The sequence below is a fragment of the Bubalus kerabau genome, chromosome 7 (genome assembly GCF_029407905.1).
Source record: "Bubalus kerabau isolate K-KA32 ecotype Philippines breed swamp buffalo chromosome 7, PCC_UOA_SB_1v2, whole genome shotgun sequence".
Taxonomy (NCBI): domain Eukaryota; kingdom Metazoa; phylum Chordata; class Mammalia; order Artiodactyla; family Bovidae; genus Bubalus; species Bubalus kerabau.
In genome coordinates this window covers 31,348,960-31,376,059 of record NC_073630.1, presented here as the reverse complement: position 1 = coordinate 31,376,059, position 27,100 = coordinate 31,348,960, and the positions used below count along the sequence as shown (strand labels likewise).

The 27,100-nt window shown below is 37.9% G+C and overlaps 1 protein-coding gene and 1 long non-coding RNA gene across 17 annotated transcripts in view; one reads left to right on the top strand and one right to left on the bottom strand.

Moving 5' to 3' along the window:
- Positions 1-27,100, top strand: part of LOC129657617 (uncharacterized) — a 192,471-nt gene that overhangs the window by 46,899 nt on the left and 118,472 nt on the right. For 15 of the 16 annotated variants that reach the window (XR_008716902.1, XR_008716890.1, XR_008716894.1 and 12 more), the window contains 3 exons: positions 10,802-10,855; positions 12,109-12,223; positions 18,960-19,100. This is a non-coding gene — a long non-coding RNA (uncharacterized LOC129657617). Of the gene's footprint in view, positions 1-10,801; positions 10,856-12,108; positions 12,224-18,855; positions 19,101-27,100 lie in introns of all 16 variants that reach the window. The other variant, XR_008716899.1, reaches the window with a different exon arrangement.
- The window catches only part of ENPEP (glutamyl aminopeptidase), a 78,414-nt gene that overhangs the window by 10,148 nt on the left and 41,166 nt on the right, over positions 1-27,100 (bottom strand). The window contains exons 11-17 of the mRNA XM_055587960.1: positions 21,900-21,979; positions 12,329-12,462; positions 12,146-12,201; positions 3,292-3,442; positions 2,063-2,136; positions 1,852-1,956; positions 1,594-1,764 (exon numbers count right to left, since the gene is read on the bottom strand). Of these exons, the coding sequence (XP_055443935.1) occupies positions 1,594-1,764; positions 1,852-1,956; positions 2,063-2,136; positions 3,292-3,442; positions 12,146-12,201; positions 12,329-12,462; positions 21,900-21,979 (771 nt within the window). The remainder of the gene's footprint in view (positions 1-1,593; positions 1,765-1,851; positions 1,957-2,062; positions 2,137-3,291; positions 3,443-12,145; positions 12,202-12,328; positions 12,463-21,899; positions 21,980-27,100) is intronic.

Genomic DNA, 27,100 nt, shown 5'->3' with positions numbered 1-27,100 from the left:
CAAATAAGTGCAAGATAAATTAAGTGACCAAATAGATTTTTATTCACTTTATTCCATGGCTATACCCAGAGGGAATATCTGAGCATGCTCTAATAAACTTCTGCACTGGAGTGGGGCACTCCTGAATTTTGTACAATTTATCTTTTATCCTCTAGTTCGTAAGAATCTTAGTAAGGCATCTAAGTGGAGCTTCCCAGGTGGCACAGTGGTAAAGAATCTGCCTGGCAGTGCAGGAGATCCAAGAGATGTGGTTTGATCCTTGGGTCAGGAAAATCCCTTGGAGTTGGAAGTGGCAACCCACCCCAGTATTCTTGCCTGGAAAATTCTGTGGACAGAGGAGCCTGGTGGGCTACAGTCCATGAGGTTGAAAAGAATTGGGCATAACTGGACATGCACACAAGGCATCTAAGTACTTGCTAATTTTCTCATCATATACAGCAATTAGCACAATGACAACTAAGTAATGAGTCAATATGATGTTCTGTGGAATCTCAAGATGATCAAGTTCTGGGTAGATAGACTATCTTAGGCCAGAGAGAAGGAGACTTCACATATAGCCCTGAGGTGAGATAGTGAAAGTATATTGTTGGCCCTGCTAAGTAAAAGCAAACTGTTTTTGGTAGCTCTTACAAATTCATTATTGCACTATAATTTACTATTTATATTCTGCCTCTCCCATGAACCTGTAAGTTTCTCAAGGATGGATATTATTCTTTTTCATTTTTATTCCCACAATCTACATACCTATACATAGAAGGGATATCTTAAGTGTTGGTTAAATGAATGAAGCAAATAACTCAGAATCTATATAAGCAAAAAATGAATAAGGCAGAAACTAGTTGATTTGGGACATAGGTGTGAAGCGGGAGAACATTCATAGATGGGCTTCAAGTGGCCTTTGTATCTTTTGAGTATAATATAAATAACTATTTGTGTGTTCATGCATGTTGTGGTGGACAGTCCTCTGCTGACAGAGACCAGTTTCGTTCTGGGTTTGGATCAAGGTATCCTTGATTCTAGGGAAGGCAAATTGCTACCCCATCCTCAGAGTACCATGGTTGGCCCAAGTCAAAGGAACTCAAGTTCATCGTAGTCAGCAAGTGATCAAGTGGTAGATCCAGAGAATCACCCAGAATGATCAAGGGTGACCTAGTGCTGGATAATGAGAGAAGTGGAGATAACTGACCTCTTATCATAAAAGACAGAGTCTTGTGAGGAGGAGCTCTTTTTCCCCTGTCTTTCTTCCATTGAACATATTTATGTGAAGACAAAATATTTGGAGCTCTGGAAGTCATAAAACATCCAACATGTTGAAGATGGCAGAAAAGAAAGAGAAAGAGCCTAGGTCTTGGATAAAATGTTGAATCACTGTACATGACTGGAAGTTATCTACCTCTAGAATTTTTTGTATGAGATAATGAGTCTTTATTTTTGAAGCCACTCTTACATGGATATTTTGTTTCTTGCCAGGAAAATAATTTTTTAATAGACTTTCTTGGAAATGTATCTTCCATTAATTAGCATTTTAAAGAGACTGTGACATGTAAACTATCAAGTACCATTCATGTAATTTTTTAAAAAGTTCCAGCTTACCTTGACAAAAGAGTAACATTCTTCACTGATGCTAATCCGTACAGTAGCTTTTCTTTTTCTTGAGCTAATGAAGTTTTCTGGTATTGCTCGAGAGTGTAATTCCATGAAGTCTCATTGCCAGAGTTCTGCATACCATACCGATATACCAGAAGCCTGAGATTTACAGGAAGACTAGAAGAAGAAACAGTGTTTCAGAGATTTTAATTCCTCATTTCTCAGTTTAAAGTCTTCTAGATATGAAAACCTGGGAACAGTCACCTTACAGTCCCAGTTAGCCACTCCTGAAATAACTGGGAAGCATTGTTCAAGGCATCGCTGTCTCGCATCTTGCACGCCAGTCCTAGTACAGAGGCACGGAGTAATCTAAGAAAACAAACACAGAGAGCTGGGGCTTTGAGCACTTTTCAACATATCTTAACACACACAAATATTAAACAAATATTAATTTTTAAAAAAGTAAAAAAATAACTTTGTGAGGTGGTCTCCAACATCATTCCATCCCAGAGAATCTGCAACGGGCTTCACTTGATCTCGGAAGTATTTCTGAAATAAAAGCACCACGTGCAGTGAGTAATAATTTACTATTTAGCAACAGTCTCTCATTTATTATTATCTACAGTTCCCAGTGGTAGTCTTTTCCCCTACTAGTTCAGAGAACTTTGGGCCTGTACTTCAGTTCAGAAAGGTATATATTCCAGTTATTATCACATAGCAATTTTACTTCAGTCCTGAACATAAAAACATTCTGGATCGCTCTCTGTTTTATAGAACTTTGGGTCATCCCCTTTTAACCTCCACTTCTTAGCTGACATTTTAATAAATAGAATAACACCTGATAGACTTACCATACTAAAGATTGCTCAAGTATTAATGAAATAGTAACTAATATTTGTATATTGCCTTAAGATCTACAAGTATATTTATATTATATGATTCTTACTATCCCATTACCATGGGAAGTCAAGTACTAACTTCCTATTGTACAAAGAAAATAAAGAAATATGAAATCATTTGTCCAATTTCTTTCCTAAAGAAAATGGAAGAGCTAGAAATTGGAATCCAGAATTTGTTTAAAATTACAAGTGTTCTTGTAATCAGAAAGTGCTACAGAAATCACAAAGCCAAGAAAAGTAGTCTGAATGACTGTCATAATAAAATCTCAATGTGGAAATAACAGCAGTAATAATAAGGAAAATGATGTTATATTTTGATAAGAATAAATTCATTTTAACATAGATAAATCCATTAAAAATAGGATCTAGTTTGTATCTATGGTTTAAAACATTTTAAATAAAATATTAACTATTGTATTTTTTCTAACACTAAAATACACCTTTAAGTGGTATACTGAGCCAGAAATACTGATACACTTCAAGCTGAAAGAAAATAGCATCTCTTTGATTTGATTAGTCAAGTCATTATAATTTCCTTTGATTTTACTTGGCAGTCAAGATATGCTTTTGTGTTTCCCAGGAGCTCCTTCTCTCAGAAATCTTCCTATTCTACCAATGGGACCGCTGCTGCTGCTGCTAAGTTGCGTCAGTCGTGTCTGACTCTTAGCAACCCCATGGACTATAGCCTACCAGGCTCCTCCATCCATGGGATTCTAGAGGCAAGAGTACTGGAGTGGGTTGCCATTGCCTTCTCTGACCAATGGGACTAAACATCTACTTTCATGAGATATAGCATTAGCATTACCTCAATCACAGGGTATAGCTCTTTATCATCTTCAAACATGCTAATAATATAGGTTACAGCTGAAATGACTCTCTGCCATGGTAAATATTCCTTTTCTTTCTTGAGATACTTGGTCAAGTTCAGAGCCTCCTTATAATTTAGAAGCTGAGCTCTAAGAAAGAAAAAAAAATTCCACAGTAAATTAAAACCAATAGATAGGTTTCCTTTGACTGAAAGTACTAACATAGGCATCATAGACTTCAATGTTAATGAGAATCCTTCAATTAAACAATTAAGAAAATGCATTACTATAAAGGTCCAATCAAAGACGTTTGTTCACAATGATGTATTAGTATTTTCATATGTTCAACAATAAAGGGGAGATAAAACATTAAGGTATGCATTAAAAAATTTCTGTGGCAGAATTTTAGATAAAACAAAAGTCATTTAGTTGTATGTTAATATTGACAAATAGAAACTTTTAAACATTAAGTTCACTAGCTCATTATAATATACAAATGCACCATCATAAACATACCTTATTGAATTTTTTATATTTGATATGAATAAGAAATATAACAGTACTTGTGAATCATTAATGCTTAAAACATTTCAATTGAACTAATATTCCCCATAAAACATCTCCTTTTTAATACATTTCCCAGTAATATTTATAAATAAAAATGGATTTTGTTCCTCAAAACAATGTGAAATTACTATTGACACTAGTTTAAAGAGTCTGACTTATTCATCCTTAGAAAAGATTTTGGAACCTTTCGAAATAATATTCTCAGAAATCTGTTATGCCTCAAATTTTAGCCTAGGTTTTGTAAAGACTCTTAGGTGGGAATCCTGTCTTTCCAAACTACATTTTGAAAGTTTAGGTTAAATAATAAACTTTAAATTACTGAGTAAGTCATACTGGTGCATTGAATGCTATTATGTTTGAGATCATTTTTTGTGAATGAGAAATAATGTAATCATACCTTGATTTCTCCCCTGAATTGATAAGAAGATAAAATGGTATTGGACATATAGGTAAGAATAAACACTTCCGGCATCATATGATTTATACTAATGTGATATATTATAGAGTTTGTTTTCAGTTCAGAGAGCCGATTTCTCCTATTTTCTCAGATCTTGATCTTATTTGTTGTTGTTCAGTCACTCAATTGTGTCCAACTCTTTGTGACCCCATGGACTGCAGCACACCAGGCTTCCCTGTCCTTTACCGTCTCCCAGAGCTTGTTCAAACTCATGTCCATTGAGTCGGTGATGCCATCCAACCATCTAATTCTCTGTCATCCCCTTTTCCTCCTGCCTTAAATCCTTCCCAGAATCAGGGTCTTTTTCAATGGGTTGGCTCTTTGCATAAGGTGGCCAAAATACTGGAGCTTCGGTTTCATCAGTCCTTCCAATGAATATTCAGGGTTGACTTCCTGTAGGATTGACTGGTTTGATTTCCTTGCTGTCCAAGGGACTCTCAAGAGTCTTCTCCAGCACCACAGTTCAAAAGCATCAATTCTTCAGTGCTCGGCTTTCTTTATGGTGCTCAACCTTCTTTATGATCTTTTTAAAAGGATTTATATTTTGGAACATTCAACTTGTCTTAATAAAAGTATAACTAATATTGAGAAATGGAGTGCTTTATTGAGAATGTTTGTTGAGTAGAAAGTGATTGTAGAATTTTATGTTGCGATTTGAAACTTGAGAATTTTCTAATTTTAATAATTCTCTAGTTTTCTGGGTGGATAGAGCAACAGCTTTGTCCCGTCAGTATTTTCTTAGAATAACTATGAATAGTTGTTGCTCTGAGGATCAAATTGGTGAAGGCTAATGAAAGTTTATGAATAATAGGTAATTCAGAAACCTGAATTGTGGGCTGCACATTTATAACAGGTGAAGTTTAGAGGCCCATTATATAAATATATATAAATACTCTATATAATATATATTTTATAAATATATATAAATACTATATATTTATCTTCCCTGGTGGCTCAGATGGTAAAAGTGTCTGCCTGCAATGTGGAAGACCTGGGTTCAATCCCTGGGTCAGGAAGATCCCCTGGAGAAGGAAATGACAACCCACTCCAGTACTGTTGCCTGAAGAATCCCATGGACAAAGGAGCCTGATGGGTTACAGTCCATGGGGTTGCAAAGAGTTGGACACGACTGAGCGACTTCACTTTCACTTTCACTGTATATTTTATGTTGAAAAATCGATATCCTATCCTAGTGCCTTGTTTTTTCAACATATTTGATAGCTGTGCAATCATTGCACTGATATCACTTGTTTTTTTAAGGCTGAGTCACTTGGTCAGAACACTGGACTGAGAATAAATTTTTTTTGTCAGTTATTATAGGGATAATGCTTCCCTGGTGGCTCAGATGGTAAAGTGTCTGCCTGCAGTGAGGGAGACCAGGTTCAATCCCTGGGTTGGGAAGATCCCCTGGAGAAGGAAATGGCAATCCATTCCAGTACTCTTGCCTGGAAAATACCATGGACTGAGGAGCCTGGTGGGCTACAGTCCATGGGGTTGCAAAGAGTCGGACATGACTGAGCGACTTCACTCTACTCTCTACTCTATAGGGATGATATTTGGAGAATTAAGTTGATGCCCTTTTCATTTCCCACACATCATGCTATTTTGTGGTATTCGATACTTCCATGGAAGAGCAGTATCATTTAGGATCATGATGCTCAAGTTTGAGCGTGTATCAGTTAGTTCAGTCGCTCAGTCATGTCCGACTCTTTGCAACCCCATGAATTGCAGCACGCCAGGCCTCCCTGTCCATCACCAACTCCCGGAGTTCACGCAAACTCACGTCTATTGAGTCGGTGATGCCATCCAGCCATCTCATCCTCTGTTGTCCCCTTCTCCTCCTGCCCTCAATCCCTCCCAGCATCAGAGTCTTTTCCAATGAGTCAACTCTTCACATGAGGTGGCCAAAGTATTGGAGTTTCATCACTCCTTCCAAAAAACACCCAAGACTGATCTCCTTTAGAACAGACTGGTTGGATCTCCTTGCAGTCCAAATGACTCTCAAGAGTCTTCTTCAACACCACAGTTCAAAAGCATCAATTCTTTGGTGCTCAGCTTTCTTCACAACTCTCACATCCATACATGACCACTGGAAAAACCATAGCCTTGACTAGATGAACCTTTGTTGGCAAAGTAATGTCTCTGCTTTTGAATATGCTATCTAGGTTGGTCATAACTTTCCTTCCAAGGAGTAAGCATCTTTTAATTTCATGGCTGCAATCACCATCTGCGGTGATTTTGGAGCCCCCAAAAATAAAGTCTGACACTGTTTCCACTGTTTCCCCATCTATTTCCCATGAACTGATGGGACCAGATGCCATGATCTTTGTTTTCTGAATGTTGAGCTTTAAGCCAACTTTTTCACTCTCCTCTTTCACTTTCATCAAGAGGCTTTTTAGTTCCTCTTCACTTTCTGCCATAAGGGTGGTGTCATCTGCATATCTGAGGTTACATATTTCTCCCGGCAATCTTGATTCCAGCTTGTGCTTCTTCCAGCCTGTATCAGAGCATGTATCAGCAACACCTGGAAGGTTTTTTAACACTTGGGCCCCATCTCTAGAATTTCTGACTCAGTAGGTCTGGTGTAGGGCCTAAGAATTCTCATTTCTCACAAGTTCCCAGCAATGCTGATACTACTGGGACCATGTGTGAAGAATCAGTTTTTAACAAAGACATCTACAGTGCCCTTCCCTCCAGGGTCCCCTTACAGTGCTGTTTTGGCTCATAGCTGCACTTTTTCTTCAGAGAATAGCCCTTGACCAAATACATCCATCTTGCTTAAAAGGTTATACAACCCCTCCCCTGGTCATTGATTGTCTGATGCAGGAATGCAACAGGCCAGCCTGTTTCCCTCAAGCTGGGTCACTGTGTAGTACAACTCATGGATGGCTTCCTACTGGAATCTGGCAAAGCTAAACTGCAGCTAAGACGATGTCGTCGTTGCTCAGCTTTTCCCCTGCCCCACCCTGCTTCTCACACTCCCTACCTCATGAGAGTCCTCTCTCAATAAACCACGTGTTCACGAACCTCCATTTCAAACTGTGCTTTGAGGGAACTCAGCTGACAGTATTTTTACTCACTTTGAGCCTCCAACCCTATTTATTAAATCTGTAGACCAACAGCAGTTCTGAAAGCCAGATTTGGTTGAGAATTTTCCTTATTCAAAAATCTTCCATTTATAGTAAGAGTCCAGCCTGAGGAACTTTGAGCCTAGAACTGACCTACAGCCTATATTGTAGAGAGGATGGAGGCTATAACTTAAAGAAAGTTCCCACAAAATGCTACGAAGAAGAAAACAAAAAGGTCTTTTGAGGAAATTCTTGGTCTCCTATCTTGGGCTGAGGTACTCAGAAGTTTGGGGAATCTTCGAGCAAAAGTTTTGGTTTTGCTTTCCTGGGTATGACCTGGAAAGACTGCACAGTCCTCCAAGAAGGTCGAGTTCAACACAATGCCTTATCAAACAATGGCTTTTGAATGGGACAGGAGAAATGGTTGAGAGAGGTGGTTAGGTAGAGGGATCTGACGCTATGGTCTCAAGTTCTTCAGCAGAGCCTTTAGGTGGTGTGGAGACTTTTGAAAACTTCCCATGTGTTTGGTCTCTTGACGTTAACTTTCTAATTAAATTCAGATTTCTGGCTTAAAACAGTCTCCTTGCAATCAACTAGATCCCTTTTGGAGTCTCCCCAGCAACTCACTTCTCCCTTCTTTAAAAGGCAGTCCTCAATAGGGTGGGAGAAGTTACTTAACCAGTTCTGTGCTGTGGTCTGGTCAGCTCTGTAAGCACCTATAAAAAGGTAATCTGGTGCGCCTAGAGGTCTGTAACCTTGGCATGGCCCATGTTCACTTTGTGGTCTTTATTATTTGCTAACCTGGCCCTCACCTTGGACATGGTTGGAGCCTCAGTACCTTGAAGTCTGGCAGAAGTCTGTTTACATCATTAGTTTAGGTGGCCCTTGAAACCGCCTCCTCTGCCATCCTTTCCTCAGCTAGAAACTCCTGCTCCCTTCCGTGTGCTTGCCAGCCAGCACTCTCTGCTTTCACTGGTGCTATTCCTGGCCCCTCTCCTGGCTTTGGCACACAGTGGGCTGCAAAGTGCCAAATAAGCTATTGAAAAGATAAAACACTACTGCAACAGGTAGACAAAAAAGGATTCTTTCTGTCTCAATTTCGGCAAGGCCCCCAAACCAAGCCCCTTGGCCTATACTCTAAAGTAAGATGTGGGCCCACCCAATCGGGATTGACGTGGTTAGGAGGGTCAGCTTTTGGTGACCCTCAGCTGACAGCCCAGTACAGCCTGTGGAAGAGATTGGAATGCCTAACAGGGAGAGAGAGGCATTTTAGAAGAGGGCTTTTGGAGAAGGAAATGCCTACCCACTCCAGCATTCTTGCCTGGAGAAGTCCATGGACAGAGGAGCCTGGCAGGCTACAGTCCATGGGGTTGCAAAGAGTTGGACACGACTGAGCGACTAACACACGGTTTTGGAGGATTCCATCAGTGTACTGCACGTGCTGTCCCTCACGGAGGACAGAGGGAAGGATGCTTTCCCCTCACACCAGCCTAGAAAAGAGGTTTTAATGCAACCACTTGGAGAGTTTTATCTGTGTATCCTGGAACTCGTGTGGACACAGTGGCCTGGTATCTGATCCACAAGAAATCTAAAGGATGAGAGACTGTAGTTGACTACTGCTTTAACATCAGAGTGAAGAGATAGGACTGCATGAGGTGGCCCGTCTCTCCAGACTTTGTCGGGGAAAGGGCATATGAAAACTTGCTATAGACTAGGTGTGGTTTGGAAGTTTTCACTTCCTCACCTCAGGGAACTACAGAAGAAAAGACCGTTGGCCATGGAATGGGCCATAAGATAGCACATATTCCATGAAAGCACCAGACAAGGGAGAGCATTAGTGTTAAACATGTCCAGAGTTCAGAGAGGACCAGAAGTAGACAGCATGTCAGGATCTTCCCTCATCTGCCCTCTTTGTGCTCCTTGCAGTAGAGAATCAGAGGCGACATGGTGAGAAGTAGGAGCTCCTTGTAGCAAAACGGAGAGGAGATCAGGCACCTTGTTCTCATTGCAGGTGGCTGACCTGAAACTAGCCTGTGTGGGGGCTGGGGAAACTTTAAATGAACTTAAAAACTTTGAGGGTGTAACTAGGCAGGGCATATGGTTGAGCTGAGCCTGTTGTGGGGACTCAAAGTGACTGGGTGAATTCTTACTCCTTGTCTTCAGCAAATGTGCCCAGCTGGAGAGCAGTAAGACTCCTGGCTCCTCACATTTGGGGGCAGGGAAATCAAGAATATATTTATTTTTAGATCTGTCCTTTTACTGATGAAACATAGTAGTTCATTTCTTTTTGAATATCACAGTAGAGCTGTGTAAATTCTAATCCTCCCTCATGCACTTACCTATCTATGCAGTTCTATTTTTCTCTGAGTGATTTGGGACAGACTCTAACTAATACAGGTGGGGGTCTGTTTCTCTCTGAGTCCGTTTTTCCTCATGTGTTGCAGACAGAAATTGAGTGATAACTCAATAGTTCAGGCAATGTTTCAGATGACAGCTCAGGTATTTTCTAGATTGGTTGCTGTGTGATTCTACATGCTTTTTGACTTTCAGATTTGTTTCACTTTCTTCCTTTCTGAAGCTCTTCAAAATTGGATGGGGCTATAGTCAAGCAGCTGAACAAATGCAGGAAGATTGTTCAATTGTGTTAGTTATCCACTTTGTATACCATTCCTCAGAGAAAGCTGGTCAAGAGGCTTTCACTTCTTAAAGCAAAACTGTCTGCATTGTGTTATGATGGAAATTAAATTGTAAAGATATTATAATATCTTTATAATCTTTACAGACAAGATTCTAAGCCTTGGAAAATATCACAGTGCATTCACAGGAGAGTTTTCCTGAAAAAAAAAAAAATCTAATAGTCCTATTATGTTTAAAAAAGAATTTTTTTTTTTTTTTTTGGCCACACCATGCAGCTTTCAATTTCTTAATTCCCAGACCAGAGATTGAACCCATGCCCTCAGTAGTGAAAGTGCAGAGTTCTAACCACTGCACTGCCAGGGAATTCCCTAAAAGGTGGATCATTTTCTTTCACCATATCACCACTTAATTTCCCCAATCTACATAGTGCCAGGAACAGAGTAGGTGCTCAATAAATATTCATAAATGAGGGATTGACATACCATAACATAAACAATCTGTTACATAGCCAGGAGATTAAACCTGGAGGTTCACCAAAGAGAATCAAGTTCTATTACCTGCAATAGAGTCTATATTACAAATTTAGAAGAGCTTGTCTAAATGCTTCTTTTGTTTAGTTGCTAAATCATGTCCAACTCTGTGCAAAATCAGGGAATATAGTCTGCCAGGCTTCTCTGTCCATGAGATTTCTGAGGCAAGAATACTGGAGGGGGCTGTCATTTCCTTCTCCAGGGGATCTTCCTGACCCAGGGATCAAACCCATGTTTCCTGCATTGACAGGTGGATTCTTCACCACTGAGCTACCAAATGCTTCTTTGCTGCTGCTGATCAATGGTGGGTGCCTTTTTTGGTCAAGCACTATGATCTATTGAGCACTTCCTAAAGACTGGACAATGGTTGGGGTCCTTTGTGCACATTCTCTCACTTATTCCTCACAAGAGTCTTGTAAGTTCATATCCATTTTACTACTAAGGAAACTAACTGAAGCAGAGACAAGTTAAGAAACTCTCTCAAGGTTATACAGAGCCAGGATTTTAATGTAGTTTCATAACTTGTTTTTAATTCCCTATAAATTCCTCCCTTAAAAATGTCACAAAGGGTTTCTAATTTGCACTATCTAGGGAGTCCATGTAAAATAGTTCTCCCATGCCTTTAGCGCTGTTATACTATCCTTCCAGCCATATATTCAGTTCCTATTTAATGAGCGTCTACTAGGGGCCAGGCACAGTTAGGAGCTGGAGATAAAATGAAGAGGAACATGATCCAGGTGCCTACCTTCATGAAACTTATAATTTGGTGGGTGAGATGGATAATTAATAAGCAATGACAATTAATATTATTGGACACACAGGGGCCCTAGAAGGGACACCCAGCTCAGACAAGGGGGACTAGCATCTCCTTGTCAGTACATTGCTTGTGTCTAAATGAGGCGTCAGCAAAACAAGCTGGGTGTGCCCCTAGCTCCTACAGAAGTGCCAGAGATTCAGAAAATACTGGTCAAATTACTAGTGTTAGCCGATCTGAAAAGAGAGTCTCAAAGGTGCTATCGTTACTACTCCTACATTACCCCAATCTATGTTGATTATTTTTTTTTTCAGGGTATAGGTTGTTTTTTTCTAAGTGTAACTACCCTTAGGCCGTGAGAAAAAAGTCAAATTTCTGAAATGACACTTTAATTCTATCAATCCTAGAGCACCATGTCTCATTCTTCTTACCCCAGTGACCTGAATAATATTTGGAAACTCTAGCCATAAAATCTTACAATGGGTTTGGGCTCACAGAGATGATTTCATGAAACACATTGTTTGTCTTTTTATTAAATTAAATTATAACGGTGCACTTTTGAGCATTTGTAAGTGTCGCTTCTAATTAGCTCATGAACTCAGATTAGTCAAACCTCACTTAAAGTCAATAGGGTAGGTGAGGTTTTTGCGTCTGTTAAGGGCTTGATATCAGTATTTTGGCTATAAGGCTCATATTAGTTTTAAAGAAGAAAGTTATGTAAAATAATAATGTTGTAAATAGTGGTTTTGGATACTTTAAACTATAAATTAATACTCAAACTTTGTTGTAATTCATTTTAAAAGAAATTTATGACAAGATCCGTAGCATTCCGAAACCTACCGTGCCAAGGCAAAAGCATCATCAATAAAACTTGCACGATCAGCAGAAGAAAAGTCCTGGGAAGAGAAAGAAAAAAAGGTAGGAAACATGAATCTTAAAGCAAAATATATTGAAAATTTAATATCATTAAGACGCTGTTCTTAGAACAAAAGTAAAACAATTCACAACCATTTCTACTCTTACCGTGTGGTTGACGGAAAGATTGGTAGCTATCCATTCCCAAGTTGACACTTCGTAATTTACACGATAAAAGCCAATATGATCAGGGTTTATTTTGAGAAAAGCGTTCCCACTAAGAGTAGATTCCAAAGTGATTCCTGTGGTAGTAAATAAACACTAATGAAAACATGTTTGCACATACTGTAAACACACAGAAATTAGACCCAGCGGGCAAAAAGAAAAGAAATGTTAGTTTGAGGAGTCAAGTTTGATTTGGATCCAAAGCCCCAAAGTCTAATTCTTATTATTCTTATTGCCTAACTTTAACATGTCATTGTAGTATGTGAGCTGAAAAAGAAATAATTACAGGGCACTTATTTATATTAAGTGCCCTGTAATTTGTGACTTATTATTATTTCTTTCAGAAGCTTGTCATATGGATGAAATAATTCTGTGCTTGTCAATCCCTCAATAAAAAAATTAAAAAAAAAACCCACAATACTTAAGGACAGAGAAGTCAATGCGCTTTGGGGGTAATCCATATATTCTTAATCATGATGGATTAATTACACAAAGAATATTCACTGGGATAGCCTAGGAAGGATATAAAAATATAAACATTTAAAAGAATACTATGTTTATTTAAAATCAATATTCGAATTGATGGATATGGTGATTGCTAAGCAGAATAATGATTTGAGAGTCAGTAACAATTTTCAAGTGTCAAGAAGGCTTGCAACAGGACTAAAATCCAAATACAGTATTTTTGATCTTGTAGTCCATTTCATACTCATTCTCCCAATTTTATTTATTTTTGTAAAGCCTTCTACTTCCATATTTCAACTGATTATATCAATGTTTTTTCATCAATGGATTTACCAAATTAACTTTATTTCTAAAGTAGTATTTAGAATTTACATAAGGCTCTAGGATATAGATTTTGGAAGCTCAACATTGAAGGAACAAAGACTTACATTTTAAGTAAAAACTACTCAAAACAAGGCAGGAGGAGAAGGGGTCAACAGAGGATAAGATGGTTGGAGGGTGTCACTAACTCAGTGGACATGAGTTTGAGCAAGCTCCAGGAGTTGGTGAAGAACAGGGAAGCCTGGCATACTGCAGTCCATGGGGTCTCAAAGAGTTGGACACTGACAACTGAACTGACCTGAACTCCAAATAGTGTTTATGCTCTGATATGACCAGTGTTTGTTTAGCATTACTCATATAGTTTTTAACTCCTATATTCTTGTCTGTATGGACAATATGCAACTTAAATAATGATGTGGGAATACTTAGTATATTTAAATAATTTCAGATAGTTTAAGGTACTAATAACATGGGATGTGATATTGGAAAATAGGATATGAGGCTGGAAGTAAAAGTGGGGCTTCAGTGTGGAGAGCCACATGCTGTCTTAAGTCCATCTTCTGAGAGATGGTGAGAAAAGAGGAGATTTTTAGGGAGGTAAATAATACACTCAGGTCTGTTTCTAGAAAGATAATTTTGATGGTAGGATGGGAAGGAGATATTGGAAGGAGATTCTAGAGTCTACTGTGTTAATCTAGGGTAAGAGAAAAGGAGGGCTTACCTTAATGTGGAGATGATGAAAATAGATGATGTGTTCAAGAGACACATCACCAGTATAATCAACACTATCTTTTCTGACTTGATGTGGACAGTTAGAGGGGAAAATGGCGTGCATGACTGAATGAATAATGGTGTTGCCATTACAGAAGGAATAGAGGAAGATGAGTCAGTTTGGGAGGAAAGGTGATTTACATTTTGGAAGTGCTCACAAGGTTTGGAAGATGTCCAACGGCACAGTAGTTTTTCATAATACATGAGTAAACACTTCAACAAGACAATAAGTTTCTTTAGGAACATTCATAGTAGGTTCTTGACAAATTGTAAACCTTTACCTCACTCATGTAGTATTTATCTTTCTTTGTCATTCTCCCACGGACAGGTTGTTGAAAGGAAGCTAATCTTTTGGCAGCCATACACTTCGAATGTTTGCATCAGGAGGAGAGCCTCTTGCTAAGCACAGAGCCATATGTTACAGGAGAAAGAGCATGAACTTTCGAATCTGACAGATCTAGGATACAGTCATTGCTCTCTGACTTACTAGCTGTGTGATCTTGGCCAAATCACTTGACCTCTCTGTGTCCCAGTTCACCATGAGGGAAATGGATAAAAATCCCTGACAGGGCTATTGTGAAGATTAAATAAGATAACATAGGTAAAGTGTTGGCTACATAGTTATGTGTCCAACAGATGGTAGCTATCCCCATTATTATGAAAGGGGATATGCCGCCAGTTCTATAAATAGCAAAGCAAATATAAATAACATTGAGAAGTTCCTGGCAATCCATCTAAATACAGCAGTATTTTAGTGTGCTTTATATATACCTAGTTAAGCCTGTCTAGAGTTACTGTGATTTTTCTCACTTTATGGATGAGGAAGCTGAGGTCCAGGAAGTCAGTAGTTACTGGACTTTCCAAGTTCATGCTACTTCTGGAACAGCTGTCAACAACAAAATACTGTTGGGTTGTTTAGTTGCATAATGAAGTAAGTAGGATAAAATACTGATGCCTGTTCCAGGCAGTACATAGAAGTAAAGGGTGCATGAGTCATTCTGTTTCTCCAGTTACTAATATGATTTTTCTGATTATAACAGTAGTGTGTGTTCTTTATGGTTTCAAATATGTATTTGGAATAACCCTGTGTACGAGACAGCAAAAGAGACACTGATGTATAGAACAGTCTTTTGGACTCTGTGGGAGAGGGAGAGGGTGGGAAGATTTGGGAGAATGGCATTGAAACATGTAAAATATCATGTATGAAATGAGTTGCCAGTCCAGGTTCGATGCACGATACTGGATGCTTGGGGCTGGTGCACTGGGATGACCCAGAGGGATGGAATGGGGAGGGAGGAGGGAGGAAGGTTCAGGATGGGGAACACATGTATACCTGTGGCGGATTCATTTTGATATTTGGCAAAACTAATACAGTTATGTAAAGTTTAAAAAAAAAAAAAAAAAGAGTATAATGAAGAATACAAAGATTATCCACCACCAGTTGACATTACGTTTTTATCTTGTGTGTATATGTGTATGTGTATTTATCTTCCAAATATATGCACACGTGAAGACACAATACATATAGAGAAATTTATTGTGTTTTTGATTGTTAATCCTTTTCACTTGAAATTATATTGTAAACACTTTGCAATTTCATTATATATATATGAAGATGTAGATTTAATGGCCACATAGTATTCATAGAATTTATAAATTGTTTTGTACCACTTATTGCTAGTTTTATGCATAAGAGTGATATAAATGGATTCTTTCTGGGTAGGAACTCTTTCTAAATTATTTTTTCCTTTTGTCTGTTAATTCAAAATTTCATCCAGAGGCTATTTTCAACTTAGATAGATTTCAACAGCAAAGCATGCATACTAGTTTTTAATATACTGTTTTGTGTAAATAATTATAACAAAATTCAGTCAACTAGACAGCTTGTGATAGCCTAGAAATTTCTCTAGAAATTTCTAGAGGAAGAAACATTTTTCTTTGGTGACATAAATACTGTGTTCCATCAATCCTTTAAGCAAATTATCTTTCTGTGTAAAATTACAGTTCGTATCTATTTTATTAAGTTTGTGTATCTCTTAGTAGTAAAACAGCTGAAAGGTATAAGAATACTATTTTTTAATAATGACATACAAATTATATGTGGAGATTTAAAAATTTCAAGTAGGATGCACTACTTGGAATTTGGGGTAAGGAAGAAAAGTTTAATCTCTGAAACAAACACTAACATGATCCATTCATTGTAAAATGGATTGGTTATCCATTTGTGACAATGTTTTCAACAAATTACTTATTCAAAGAAATAATCATATAATTATTGTATTAGTAATAATTACAGAGTCCCATCTAAATCTCAGCAAGAAGCCTAGAGAATCTCCCTGAAAAGAAAGATATAGGATTAATACATAATACATAATAAGCAGGAATTCGGGAAAGATGCATTGTGACTGTCATGATGAAGAATTATCATGGGCAGTGGTTTTGGTGACTGGGAAGAAATAACTGCAAAAGAGAGTTGGATAGTGAAGGTCTGTTGATGTGTGCCTATGGAAGCAGGTACCCAACTAAGCTGGTACATGTGTTCCAGATCATTTGACAGATCTGCTCTTACAGAAAACAGTGTATGTGGAGAAATCTGTTGGTTGTTTACCACACTGTTCCCTTTTCTTCTAGGTACACAGCTAGACTATATTTATTAGCCTCCCTTGCAGCTAGGTGGCAACATATGATTGACACTGGGGCATAAAGTGTGGGCAGAAATAATAGATGGACTTCTAGGTCTGGTCCCTCCATTATCTTCCTCTGTCCTCTGATCAGATGCAAAAGATCCAGCACAGAAGTCTAATATTAGTTTGGAGAGAGAGAGGAAGTGGAGCCATAAGAAGGAAAAAGACAGGAATTCTAAGTCATTATTTGGGAGTGAGCTACCTAGGAGAGATGGCAGTCAGGAACATCTCCATTGGACTGTTGCATGAATAAGAAATTTTTATTGCATTGAACTACTACTGATAGCCAATATATGCAATAATTAGGCTTCCCTGGTTAATGCAATATACAAAGCTGTCACAGCTTGATTGACATCTTTAAAGTAATTGATGTAACTTAGCTCTCCCTTTACCCTAATTAAGTAAACTTTCTTCCTGGAAGAGATACCTAATTACCTGAAGTGAATATTCTAGTTGACGTTAGCCAATATGTTTTTATTTGTGTAAATTAACAAATTAGCATTCTTATATGTATGGTTCATGTGAATAAGTCTTTCAAGACTTTGTTGACCAGTGCTGAATTAAACAAACTGAGCTTCTGAATCTGCAAAACTGAATCCATAATGAATGATTATGGATTTCTTTTCTTTTTGTTTTCTTTCTCTGTCTCTCATTAAATTAGAAAAATATATGTCCATCATTATTTCGATATGAAATATTTAAATATAACTACCATAAAATTTTAGGAATATTTATATGATAGAATTTGGTTATCTAATAATACATAATCTGAAAGAGTTGTGAAAACAGTCATCACAAAGTCTATTCTACATCCTATGCCCTAAAACTGTCTTTTAGACCCTATATGCTCATGAATCCCTATTTTTAAATGTGTTTTAGCAAGATTGGTTGTCTGATATCGTATGCTAATCTACAAGTCTTCTAAATGTTGGAAAGCAGCAGATTAAAACAAAAAGGTGGTATACTACTAAATGTAGATGCGTTGACAGTAGACAGTATAGCAGCTGATGCTAAAGATAGAGGCATTCACTATACATAGGCACCCTCTAGAAGCACAGTAGTCTTCAGACAAACAAGCCTTAATTAAGAAAGGACTTGCTGAATTCTTAGTACATCTTAAGATGTACACAGTGCCTTGAGGGAATAGGGTGAACAGGAGACAGGGAGTATGATATGCATTGTGTATCTTCAAAGAGCTTATAGTTTACATAAAAAGAAAAGACAGAGAATATGAACCTTAATAATGATGCTGCTTAAAATCTAAGGAATTATACTAAGGACTGATGAAACTAATAGCATAAAATATGCTCTCAACAATAAGAGGAGCGATTATTCAGGGTAGGTTAGAATTGCCAGAGGAGGCCCTGAGATGGAGATCCTCTTCTTTTGTTAAGAAGTACATGATGAACTGTTTTCATGTTTAAAATACTGCGCACAACACAAATGTGAATAAAAGACCTTAGGGGAAGCCCCACTATTGCCTGGGAAATTTCTAGCTGATGAATCACCAAAGAAACCAAGAAGGAGGAGGTGGGGCTGGTAACCTGAGCTGGTTGCCCATTCAGTACCCTCAGGACGTGCTGTCATCTGCGCTCTGAGCTGGGAGTTGAAGATGTCCCTGAACAGGAAACAGGAACTTATTGCATAGCCTAAAAATGGAGCAGGCACTTTGAAGTAGGAAGAGATGTCTAATTTACTTCTGGCTAAATGACCAGTCATGATTCTGAAATTGCAGATAAAGATAGATTTGTCATCAAAGCTCTGTGGACATTAGAGCCACTTCATTCATTCCTTCAGTTAACAATTACTAGGTATCTGCTGGAGATATGGAACAACCACACAACAACAAAAAATAAGCTTCATTCTCAAGGAATATTCTACAGGGAGGGGAGGGACAGATAAAAGTCGGGAGTTACAGCAAAAGAAATGCCTCAAATCTAATGACAGAGGGATTGAGGTTGCCCTGCGAGGCCTTTGCTCTCTCCCTTTCATACTAACGTTTTCTGTCCATAGCACTGTTTGAGTCTATACGCAGTCCTATTATCCACATAAACTCTACCTGTAGTCCCCCTAACCCTCAGACAGATGTCCCTTTCTTTACTAACTTTTCTCAACTTCCAGATCTCTACTTGTATTTCTCCTGTGAGCCCCTTTGGCTCTTACCACACCAGGCCCTTCTGACATGGTGTTATATTTGCCTGCTGACTTGTCCACACCCTCCCTACACAGTAAGTGCTGCTGCTGCTGCTGCTAAGTCGTTTCAGTCATGTCCAACTCTGTGCGACACCATGGACGGCAGCCCACCAGACTCCCCTATCCCTGGGATTTTCCAGGCAAGAACACTGGAGTGGATTGCCATTTCCTTCTCCAATGCATGAAAGTGAAAAGTGAAAGTGAAGCCGCTCAGTCGTGTCTGACTCAGCAACCCCCTGGACTGCAGCCCATCAGGTTCCTTCATCCATGGGATTTTCCAGGTAAGAGTACTGGAGTGGGGTGCCATTGCCTTCTCCGAGACAGTAAGTGCTACAAAGTAAGAATTGTGGGGATTTTTCCCTCAGCATTGTCTCTATACCTACCCGTGTGTCTGACCCATTAGTTAGTGTTCAGTAAATACTTGTTTGAAAGTTATTTCAAATTAATATTTTAATTATTTAAGGACTAAGTTCATTATTAAAATATTGTGTCTAATAAGGACATAATACATATAAGAAAAATATTTATTATTAACTCCTGAAAACTATTTTCTGGACCACTGGAATTTTTGGACCACTGGAATAAACTTTAGTTACCTGGAAGTTTTTCTTTTATGAAAACCTCAGTTTATGAAAATTCTAGATAGATCATATTAGTGAAAATATATTATCCATGCTTTTAAATTTGTAAACATCAAATCAAGAAGATTCCCAGATGTTCCTCCAATCTTCAGTTAACCAGTGGTGACCAATGGGGAAAATATGTAGTAATATTTCAGCCAAATCCACTGAAAATTTCCCAAGGGTATCCTAGCCTCGTTATGTTGTTTATTGGTGCTATCGAACATTTTTTTTTTTACTGTACTTTTTTCTGTCTCCATTTTCCTTTGGCTTATGTAAGAAAAAGGTCAGAAAAGATCTTGGTATGCAAACAAAATTATCCTATATAAAATACTCATCTGGGTATTCTAGAAGAATTTCGGAGACATTGCTGACTACATCAATTAAAGTTAGTATAAATGACCAAGAGAAAGTTTTTGTCGTAAAGGCAACAGTAAAGGGTCTTACCTTGACAATAGCAAAGCTGGTAGAGCTTTCAGTACAAACTAAAAATCACAAAATAGGGCTTCCCTGGTGGCTCAGCGGTAAAGCACCTGCCTGCCAATGCAGGAGACACAGGCTGGATCCGTGATCCGGGGAAAATCCCACGTGCCGTGGAGTAACGAAGCCTGTGGGCCACAACTAGCGAGCCTGTGCTCTAGAGCTGGAGAGCCAAAACTATCGAAGCCGTGAGCTGCAACTACAGAAGCCCGCGAGCCCTAGATCCCCTGCTTTGCAATAGGAGAAGCCACCACAGTGAGAAGCCCACACACTGCAACCAGAGAGCAGCCCTGCTCAATGCAGCTGGAGAAAAGCCTTGCAGCAATGAAGACCCAGCTCAGCCAAACATACACAAATAAATAACATTATTTTTAACATCACAAATAATTTATAATAAAAATAAAAAAAGAAACAAAGCTGAAAAAACCTTATGGGAGCCACATAGAAACTTGTACACAAATGTTTATAGAAATATTATTCACAATAGCCAAAAGACAGAAACAATCCATATGCTCATCAACTGATGAACAGATAAACAAAAGGTGGTATATCAATATGATATGACTATAACTTGGCAATAAAAAGGAATGAAGTTCTGATACATGCTATGACATAGATGAATTTGAAAGCAAGCTAGGTGAAAGAAGCCACTCACAAAATGCTATAGATACCATTCCATTTATATGAAATGTCCAAAATAGCCAAAGCTATGAAGATAAAAAAAATAGGTTAGTTGGTGCTTAGGGCTTAGTATAGGAATTTCTTTTTGAGGTGACTGAAATGCCATAAAATTGACTGTGGTAATGGTTACACACATCTGTGAATGTAAGAAAAACTGGATTGCACACTTGAAATTGGGGGATTTTATAGTACATGAATTGTACCTCAATAAAGCTGTTTTTTTAAAATTTTTAATCTGCTGGAAATAGGGTAAAAATTTACTTGCCAGAGGAAATGAATTACTATTTTAGAATATTTTGCAGGAGCAAATAGGCATATGTAAATAGAGGGTAGATGATCTGCTTTTATTCTTGAGAAGCAATGGGTGAAAGTCCATGCCAAATGCTATTTGGAAACCAAGTCCTCATGGGATGGGGTGAAGAGTCTCATTTTGATTTAGATAAGAAGCGACTTTGAAACACAAAACAAGCACAATAGCAGAAGTATAGAAAGCAGGATTCTTCTTGGATAGTTGCTAAAACTTGCCTTTTTTTAAAATTATTTTTTCAGCGATCTGTAGTAGAAAACATGTGGTAAGGTCTTGTTTTCATATAACTCTAAAATTTTTCAAGAAAAGAAAATACAAATGAATGGAGATAGAATACAGAAATATATTTCTAGTTGACTTAAGTGGGTGGAACAGTCACAGCTGAATTTTAACACAGGCCAGGGCCAATGCATTCACTTAGGGAGGCGGATGGGTGGATGGGTAGATGAATGGATATAGATATAGATAGTCCCTTGAGCTACTGGTGACAACTTACAACTTAGAAAAAATAATTTAGTGTCATTAAAAATTCTAGTGTCATGCTGGTTTGAGAAAAACATTAGGTCTGATTTAATGGCAGTATTTAAAAAGTCAGGCTTGTCACATAACATTTTAAGAAATTCAGTGACATTTGATATTTAAAAAAAGAAAGGAAGAGACAAGGAAAAAAGAAAGGAAGGAAAAAGAGGGAAGAGAGGAAAGGAAAGAAGAGAACTGATATACTGATCTTCTAGTGGTTGGGTGTATGACCCTTCTCTTTGAATGCAGTTATTTATTATTGTGTCAGTTATGGTAAATCATTACAAAGAATTTCTTAAGGCAAAAAATTCTCATTATTATAGATAAGGATTTGGGCTCATCAGTTAATTAAGAGATTTCTTTTAGCTGAAATGTACATCATAAGTTCCAGTTTTATTGTTGTTTCTTTACACATACTTATTTAATGTAGTACATTAATTCAAGGAAGAAATAAATCAATTGATGATATTTACCTCCTGTTTCTGACCTATTGTATAATGTAATCCTTTGTTCATCATCTTCAGTCCATTTAATTGGAATATTCCATGTGTAACTAGTTTTTAAAAAGAAAAATTTAACTTTGATTACTAAAACATAAAAACATTTCCCAAGTAAAAATAGACAAGCATAAAAGGCAACAGACAAGCATATTTTCCTCATAAGCAGTTATCTAGTGTATAGTATACAATTAACACAGTTAATACATTATACTCTTTTTATGGTAAGGATAGACTATGTAATTGCTTTCAATTTATATACATCTTTAAAATTTGGAAATCTGTTTCAGAAAATTAGCTAAGGTGAAGAAGATTATTTCAACAAAATGCCTTGAGACTTTGGAATAGAAGTATTATATAAGAAAACTGAGCATTCACATACATACTCGTATTCACTCTAATATGCTATAGTTCCCATCAAGGAACATAATACATTGTTAGAATTCAGAAGACAATCTTATAATGCTGTGAAGGAAATAAAACATTTTAGAAATTACATTGAAATGACACCACCACCACCATCCCTTAAAATGTCTCATGCTCTTTAAATATCTCCTATTTAGAATCATGTGAACCAGTGTGCTGCAAAGAAAATCACTGAGCAAGCACGTTTCAGGGATTTTTAGTGTTTTCTTTAGCTCCTTAGTATTTTCTCCTGGAGCCAAGGGAGGAGATGAGCTTTGTATTTTGATACAATATGTATACCTAATATTTACTCTTGAAATCTCTTAAGAGAGATCATAAGTATCTTTTTGGTGGTTCTCATTATCATACCTTACCAGTCAAAAAATACAGGAAATCTAGAGAAAAGATGAATCTGAGTTTGGGTTTAGGTTTCACCTCATAGTTGACCAATGATCTGTGGTCATTCAAGTCCCTAACAGAGAATGGGGGAATGATATTTCTCCCTTTCAAGATATAATAAAATTTATATAATTCAGAGAGATGTATTTGTCATCTGCATGAAAGAAGTAATCCTTTGTTTTATAATTAGTGAAATGTTTTATAGATTGAGCTTTTACTAGCTTTCTTGAAGGATTTTTTTGCATTTGAATATTTTCGGCTGTAAGTTTCACAGAACCAATACATAAACTGTTTCTTGGATCTTAGACATTGTCAGTGGTCCATCCTTATCCCCTTGAATCCCTTTGTCATGTTTGTACTTCCAGTTGTAGATTCCAATGTGCTTTCCCTGCCAACAGCCAGCACCGGGTCTGTCTGTCCGAGGACTGCCCTCTGGCTGCCTGATCAAGGAAAGCCAGAAGTTGCTGAAAATGTACATCCTTGGGTGCAGTCTTTAGCCAATGATGGCTGGGCGTGAGAGTGTTCTTTGCCCCATCTTGGCAGGACGCCGCTGAAGCACGGTCTAGAACTTCCTTACAGGGTAGTTGCCTTGGACAGCACCTGCCTGTTGTATTTTGCTGTTTGATAGCCCACCGCCCAATCCCCCACCAGCCTTTCCTAGATTTCCTTATGAGACACTCTCACTTGAATGATCAGAGTCTGATTTTAGTGAACCTAAGAACGATACCTTATAACTTCTTGACAGATAGACAAAGAAACGTTTTTTAAAAGTCATATCCTACCTACAGATTTCACTCTCACTGCTCTGCTGATTTGGTGTTGCTATGTAGACTAACATTTCATTCTCCTCAGCTTTCCCCCTTGTCAACCCAACTGAAACAACCGATTGTGCAGTGTCTGGATACCCTATGTATACAGTTAGGATTTCACACTTCCACTGTCTCCTCTAAGACATGGTGTTTGGGACGAGGCTGTGCCTGAGAGTAAGCATAAGACGTATTACTAAGGTCATATAAAAAAATATTACTCTGAGGTCTGTAAGAGCATCATAAGACAAAAAAGTTTAGAGGGTTGAGGCTATATAATTTTATAGTTTTGGAACCACTTGCAGGATCTAATATAATCTGAGTAAAACAATAGATTTGAGAGTACAAAATATCAAGAAATAGAAATTATATAAATGAAATGATAGAGTTTCTTATATGTTATCTAAACTTCAAAAGTATATTTTTAAAGGTATAATTCACTTTTTAAATATCTAACAGGGAATATATATATGTGTGTGTATGTGCTTAATTGCTCAGTCGTGTCTGACTCTTAGCGACCCCAGGTGGCCCACCAGGCTCCTCTGTCCATGGGGATTCTCCAGGTAAGAATACTGGAGTGGGTTGCCATGCCCTCCTCCAGGGATCTTCCCAACACAACCCAGGGATCGAACTGAGGTATCCCACATTGCAGGCAGATTCTTTACTGTCTGGGCCACCAGGGAAGCTCATATATGTGTGTATATATATATAAAATTATAACTGATTCACTTTGTTGTATGGCAGAAACCAACATAACATCGTAAAGCAATTTTCCTCCAATTAAAAAATAAGTTAAAAAAAAAGAAAAAATGTCTCTTCCCAGAAATATGTAAAACAATGTAACAGTTTCTGGCAGTATAAATGTGGCCAATCTAATTTTCAAAATAAGGAACTACTTTTGCCCCAGTATACCTACTAGCATTCTTCCACCTGTTTACATTGACTAGACTGCCAAAGACATGTAAACCTGTCCCATAGAGAACTCTCTCTGATGGAGATGTGAAACTCACCCATTTCTATGAGATGGGTTGAGGCCATAGTGTTAGAACAATAACTTACACACTTGTGAGGCATTTAGGTTATAAAAAGTTTCTGATCAGTAAGAATTCCATAATGTTGGATTTAAGCAGTGAGAAAAGGGAAGAGGTCATTTAGTTTATAGTATAACTTAATGTTGTCTATCAGACAGGAATATATCTGAAATGAGAGCAAGTGAATACTAGGATTGGAGGGAAAAAAGATTCCTTTCTGGGGGTATTAGGCATATATTATGATCTAGCTTTTAAATCAAATTGAAAAATAAGGAATGACAACTTTTTATATAATGTCTTTTTTCTCTCTTATAGTTCAAGAGCCACTACAGGTTTTTAAGAAATGTTCTTAGGAGTAGAGCCTGTATTTTCTAGGTTTATTTTCCTATGCATACATAATTTGTAACTTTTTTAAAAAAAGGGAACAAATAGATTGATTTTATGATAAATGATCACTAAAAATCATGCATCTATTAATCTAACATTTTTTTAAAGTATCTGAAGGTTCAGACTAAAAAATTTAAAGAAAAGTATAAATATTAGTATAGTTCTGTGTTCTAAATCTTAATGGGGCTTCCCTGGTGGCTCAAACAGTAAAGAATCTGCCTGCAGTGTGGGAGACCTCAGTTCGATCCCTGGGTTGGGAAGATCCCCTGGAAGAAGGCATGGCAACCCACTCCAGTGTTCTTGCCTGGAAAATCCCCATGGACAGATGAGCCTGAATGCAATTTAAAGATTTATTAAAACTTTAAAAGTGATTTTAGACTGGCTGATATGCTTAGTTCCGTTGGCAATAACGTTTTTTTTTTGTTTGTTTGGAGACGGATCCATAATGCAGGAGTAGTTTTAAAAAATCCAGTTCCACAGGTTTAAAAACACCATTGGCTGTCTTTGACTTAACAAATCAGTGGATGTGAATGAGAGAAGGGAACAACTACTGTGAAACTTTCCCAATGGCAGTTTGTTTCTCAAGAAAGAAATATATTTTAAAAATTTTATATGTGCAAAGACTATTAAATAGCAGTGTTAAAGATAGCCAATCTGATCTGCTAGAACATAAACAGTAACTAAAAAAAATTTATGGTTAATAAAATGATCACATAAATTATGTAGGTTTATATAATTGAACTGTCACCTGATAACATGTCAGATCTAAATATCAAATCATTCACATATTATGAAGAGGAAAGGATGAAAAACAAAGTCTTCTCCATCATAATGTGTCCTCTCCAAAATAAAGCATATACAGACACTCCCTGACTGACTTCATTGGGCCTAAAGACTCAAATTTTCCTATATTTTGGCATGAACTATTAATTTTCAGAACCTGCGCTCCAGCAAGATATCCAGTTTCTCTGAATTTCATTTACGGTGGGAGAGCTGAGGCTTTCAGGGGGTTGTGGGGTTGGGGAGGCTGGTAACAGGTTTCAACAAGGTGACCACTGGCTTCTCTGGTTTAAGTGCCAGCCAGTTTACTGGAAGTGGCTTATTTAATCATTCTGAGTGTTCTTCATCCTCCATGCCTTAGACAGCAAGTTTTTGGCAATTTGAATTTTTGGAAACACCTGAGGTGCTACTCATGTGACTTAATTCCCAAAGTCCTGAATTGGAAGCCAGGAAACAGATTCTGTTCCCTACTGCATGGAATATGTATCATAAAGTGGGTCTATAAAGCTTTTTCAGTTCTCTAGAAATATGGCTATGACCCCAATAAACAAGATGAAAACACTGTTCTAAAAGGAGATTGTTCTTTGCAAATTCATCCGATTCGATTCCCTGTACACTGTTTATTCTTTAACTGGAAATTTTAGCTCATGTCAATCTTTGGAACATCTGCCACATGCCGTCAGCCCTAGCCCCTCTCCTGGTGCAGGCCCCAGCAATTCCATCACCTCTCACAGGGGTTACCCGCTATGATATCATCCTAACAGGTCTCCCTGAATCCACACTGGCCCCACGTGATCTGTCCTCCATAGTACACTAGAGGGGAACTTTGAAAAATGTAAACATGATCCTGCCTGTTCTCGCCTTAACTTCCTTGAATTTGCACACTCTTTTGTTCAGAATCTTTAATGTGCTCTGCATGCCTGGCCCCCGCCTTCCTCTCCAGCTTTATCTCCGCCCCCCCCCACCCCGCCCCACTCTTCCCAGGGCCTCTTTGTCACCCAGTTCTTGGAGCCAGACTGCCTGCATTCAAATCAAGGATCCATCACTAACACTCTGTGCAACCTTAAATAAGATGTTTAGTCATGTTCTGCCTAAATTTCTCCATCTGTTATAATAAAATACTCTAAAGTACTTAAAATTGTGGCAGCTACTTAGTAAACGCCCGATCAGTATTGCATATCATATGTATAATGCTCCTTTTCAACGTTAGAGACTTCATATGTGTTTCTATTTTGACAACCCTGACAGTCACCCTCAACACCAATTTTTACTGTTTAAGAATCACTTTCTCAAGACAGAAAGTCTTCTGTAGCCTTCTCTACTCCATCACACCTCTTGCCTCAGGCTCAGTGTATCAGTGGACACACAT